This window comes from Mandrillus leucophaeus, unplaced genomic scaffold (assembly GCF_000951045.1).
Source record: "Mandrillus leucophaeus isolate KB7577 unplaced genomic scaffold, Mleu.le_1.0 Scaffold106, whole genome shotgun sequence".
Classification (NCBI taxonomy): Eukaryota; Metazoa; Chordata; class Mammalia; order Primates; family Cercopithecidae; genus Mandrillus; species Mandrillus leucophaeus.
In genome coordinates this window covers 897,852-902,402 of record NW_012098765.1, presented here as the reverse complement: position 1 = coordinate 902,402, position 4,551 = coordinate 897,852, and the positions used below count along the sequence as shown (strand labels likewise).

Here is a 4,551-nt window from a genome sequence, read left to right as displayed (position 1 = left end):
CCAGGCGGCAGAGGTTGCAGTGAGCCGAGATCATGCCATTGCACTCCAGCCTGAGCGACAGTGCAAGACTCCGTCTCAAAAAAAAAAAAAAAGCTTTTTAAAAATAATGTTGAATGCCATGGTAAGTACACTATTCCCTTTTTAGTGCTTTTTCATTGTTTCTGGTTATCTTACAGTCTCTGACTAGTGCTTGAATGTCTTTACCATCTCTCCAATACTAGCTAATCTCCACTTTTATTTTAATTTAATTTTTTTTGAGACAGGGTCTTGCTGTGTCACCCAAGCTGGAGTGCACTGACACCATCATGGCTCACTGCAGCCTCGACTTCCCAGACTCAAGCGATCCTCCTGCCTCAGTCTCAAGTAGCTGGGACTACAGGTGTGCACACCCAGCTAATTTTTGTATTTTCTGTAGAGACAGGGTCTCACTATGTTGACCAGGCTGGTCTTGAGAACTCCTGAGCTCAAGCAGTCTACCCACCTTGGCCTCCCAAAGTGTTAGGACTACAGGCTTGAGCCACTGCACCTGGCCTAATCACCTTTTTTTTTTTTTTTTTTTTTTGAGCTGGAGTCTCCCTCTGTTGCCCAGGCTGGAGTGCAGTGGTGCGATCTCGGCTCACTGCAACCTCTACCTCCTGGGAACAAGCAATTCTCCAAAATGCCTCAGCCTCCCAAGTAGCTGGGATTACGGGCACTCACCACCATGCCCAGCTAATTTTTGTATTTTTAGTAGAGTTGAAGTTTCATCACGTTGGCCAGGCTGGTCTCAAGCTCCTGACCTCAGTCCGCCTGCTTTGTCTCCCAAAGTGTTGGGAATACAGGCATGAGCCACCGTACCCAGCCCTAATCTCCTCTTTTAATAAGCAGAGAACAGGCCTCTGAGGTTTAGACCCTTCGGCACACAAGAGACTCTGGGTAAATTTTAATAATCATCGTATTTATTTCCGTGGCAAGTGATTCTGGTTTTCCATTTGTGAAATTTCCATTTAAAAAACATTTATTTAAAAAGCTGTCGAAAAGCAAGCCAGTTCATGAGCTGGTAATTGTTGAAGCTGATTGATGGCTATCTAGGGGGTTTATTTTCATTATACCCTTCTCCCTATTTCTGTATCCACTTCACATTTTCCATAATAAGGTGTTTTTTTAAAAAATTGAGCCAATTAACAAAATTATATGTAAATAGTGGCACACAGTGGTCTTATGCCTGAGACCGTGACAGGAGCACATGAATCACTTCAGTTAGGGAAAGACTGAGACAGAAGAGATGGAGAGAAGCTGAGCGGCAAAGGCCAGAGAAACAGGGCGAGTTGTGGACAGAGCCCGAGGCCAGGAAGGGGAGGGAGAAACCTTCTTTCCCTCGGTCCCACTGGCATCCCCAAAAGAAGAAAGCCTGCTGCCAGTCTGAGAACAGAGTGGAAATATCTGATTCAACTGAGGACAGGGTGGGGGCAATGGATAGACGCTGTGCTCTGAGGGCTAAGGCAAGAGCCAAACCTGCCATCAGAGGGTCAAGGAGGTCAAGATCGAGAGCCTGTCTCCACTGGATCCCGTTCAAAGTGCTCAGCACAGAAGCAGGACGCCCATTCACAAAGCACTTTTGTCCTCCCCTCTCATGGTGGCAAGGGGGTACACCAGACATGGAGGCAACCACAGAGGCCATCCCATCCGACTGCCCCCTCCCCCCTGACCAATGATACCGAAGAGGAAACTGAGAGGCCCAGAGAGGGGAAGTGACTTTCCCATGGTCACAGAGCAAAGCTGTAGCAGGGTGGGGAGCAGTTCCCAGCCTCCCACCCCATCCATCAGCCACCGCTGGTCAGGGTCTGGAGTCTTGCTCACACCTTCTCTGCCCCCACATCCAGTGCTATCTTCAAGCCTCTGGACCTGCCTGCTACCCCTGGACCAGGATGGAGGGTGGAGACCGGGGCCCAAGCAAACCCCAAGAAGCCCAGAATGCCAGGCACAGGGCCCCATCTGGATGTGGAATTTGCACTGCCTGGCTGCTTCCAGCCTCCCTGTCATTCTCTCCTCCTGCATCCCTACAGCTATCCTCAACTGGTGCCAGCCCCCCACCCCCACCTCAGCTGGCCACTAAATGTGTATGTTGGGGGACAGGGGGTGGTGCAGGCCCCTGTTGGGTCAGGGAAGTTGGGATGGGGGCGGGCCTTTGGCTTCCTGTTGTTCATCGCCCTGGGGCTCTGGGGGGGATTTCCCTGGCCACCCCCACCCCCTAGGGAAGGGGAAGGAGCCTGCGTGAGTCACAGGCCTGGGGTGGGAGCCCAAGAGTGAGAAGGGGCGGGAGGAACCTCGTTACCAAGGTACCAAGGCTCAGTGCTCTCTCAGCCCTGGGACTGAGGCAGGCCTCCTGAGGACCCTCTTCCAAGCGCTGCCCGCTTCCCTGGCTGTTCCGACAGGTGCTTACCTTTGTGCTGGGGCCAGTTGGGGACACAGAGAATGGGGAGGTCTTATTCTGGGGGTTCTGCAAAGAGAAAGTAGGGGCAAGGGGATGGGAATAGTGTAGTGAAGCAGCTTCTGACCACCCCAGCTCCCTGTCCTCCTACCACAGGTGGCACACAGCCCCCTCTGACCCCTCTCCCCATTCCTCCCCATCCCCTCCCGCTTATCCACTACCTCCTAACCTGATGATTAGTGTCTGGTCCATTTCTTTCAGTGTCTGCAAAGAGAGGGAAAGGATGTGCTGTCATCAGCCACCCCCACCACACCTATCCCCTCCCAGCCCTCTTCCCATCTGCCCCACTTCCCCTGCCCACGGTGACCCCTGCCCCCCTGCTCCCTGCCCACCCACCTGTGTGCTCTGATGGGGAGTCCAGACCTTGCTTCTCGGCCTCCAGGGGCTTAGACATTCTTATTTCTGGGGACAGAGGAGGAATGGAAGTGGGGTGAAGGAGGGGAAGCCAGGAGGGCTCTCGGGCCGCCGTTCCACCACACTCCCCAAGCCTTTCCCCCAAATTCCCCCCTTACCCCCAGCCACCTTGGAAGTGTCTCTTCCCAAGAGACATGTCCTCCGTTCTGGGCCTCTGCCCTCCTCTGACAAGATGAGACACAGCCCTCAGGCCTTGGGGGATCTGGCCTTATCCTTTCACTCCTCCAGAAAGTGACAGAGGGGTGTTATCCACAGTGCAGCATAGGGCAGGGCAGGAGGTGGAAGGTGGTCGTGAGAAGGTATCAGCTGCCCAGGAGGAGGCTGGTGACGTCCCAAAGGAGGGAGAGCAGCCTTGGGCCTCCTCCTGCGGCGGGCCGCCCAGGCTCCCGTCCTGCCCTACCAGGTTTCGGGTGAGACATGTTTTCCACTCTGAGTGGGGCCTCAGAGATGTAATGGGGCTGCAGCGTCCCCAAAGGAGGCAGTTGTCAGATCTCTGAGTGTGTGTGATTCAGCCACCCTCTGGCCCTCTCCCCACCCCACCACTTTCCCCGTCCACATCTCACTCCCACTTGGCCTTTCTTCTTATGTTTAGCACACCCGCCTAGCAGATCCACCCTGATCCTCTGTAACCCCAGCCCCATTCAGCTCTACCCCTGAGCTTGTCCTCCAATCGAAACCTGATCTGGGACTTCAGGCTTGAACCCTCAAGCCTCAAGTCCACCCCTGTAATACAACCCCATTCTATAGCTCCCTAGGCCCAGGAAATGAAAGGAGGCAGCCAAGGGAGGGTGGCAGGCAGCAAGCTGGGCACCAGGAGACATAAACCCACGGAGACAAATGCCTGTCCTCAAAATGCTCCGATACTTTTCACAGAAAGGCGAGTGCTCACCAGTGCCAAGCACAGAGCTAGATATGACTCACAGCTCACATTAGTGGTTAGTGCTAATATTACCATGTTTTACAGAGGAGGAAACTGAGGCTCCAAGAAAGGATGTCACCTCCCCAGAAGCACGGCAAGACAGTAGACATGCCCTGACTGGACCCCTGGTCTTCATGACTCCAGGGCTCCTACTTGTAATCAGATCCACTGTAGTCTAATGGCCCCAGTCCTGACTTCCAGCCATCTCATCTCCAACAGTCCCCTCGCCCAAGCTCATCCTGAAACTGAATGCAACCCTTCCTGGTCCTCGACCCCAGGACAAATCTGGGCTTCAGCCTGACCCATCCTTAGTCCACTTACTCACCTTGAATCCCAAGTTGTGCCCAGATGGTTCAAGACCTTCATCTGACCTTGACTCCCAACTGTACTGAGACCCTGTCCCTGATCCAAACTATTCCCACAACTCACTCCAAAATCCCTACCTAAACCATGACCCCACCCCCACTAAAGGAGCTGTCCAGCTCTAGTGTGCTCTGCACCAAGATACTTAAAGAAGACAGCTAGGCCAGGCACAGTGGTTCACGCCTGCAATCCCAGCACTTTGGGAGACTGAGGTGGCCAGACCTCTTGAGCCCAGGCGTTCAAGATCAGCCTAGGCAACATGGAGAAACCCCATCTCTACTAAAAATACAAAAATTAGCTGGGCACGGTGGCATGCACCTGTAGTCCCAGCTACTGGGGAGGCTGAGGCAGGAGAATTGCTTGAACCCAGGAGGTGAAGGCTACA

General features: G+C 53.7%; 1 protein-coding gene across 4 annotated transcripts in view; it reads right to left on the bottom strand.

Annotated features, from left to right (window-relative positions):
- The window catches only part of POU2F2 (POU class 2 homeobox 2), a 42,274-nt gene that overhangs the window by 29,093 nt on the left and 8,630 nt on the right, over nucleotides 1–4,551 (bottom strand). For all 4 annotated transcript variants that reach the window (XM_011982949.1, XM_011982958.1, XM_011982967.1 and 1 more), the window contains exons 2-4: nucleotides 2,807–2,872; nucleotides 2,640–2,674; nucleotides 2,423–2,479 (exon numbers count right to left, since the gene is read on the bottom strand). In XM_011982949.1, coding sequence (XP_011838339.1) covers nucleotides 2,423–2,479; nucleotides 2,640–2,674; nucleotides 2,807–2,872 — 158 coding nt within the window. The remainder of the gene's footprint in view (nucleotides 1–2,422; nucleotides 2,480–2,639; nucleotides 2,675–2,806; nucleotides 2,873–4,551) is intronic.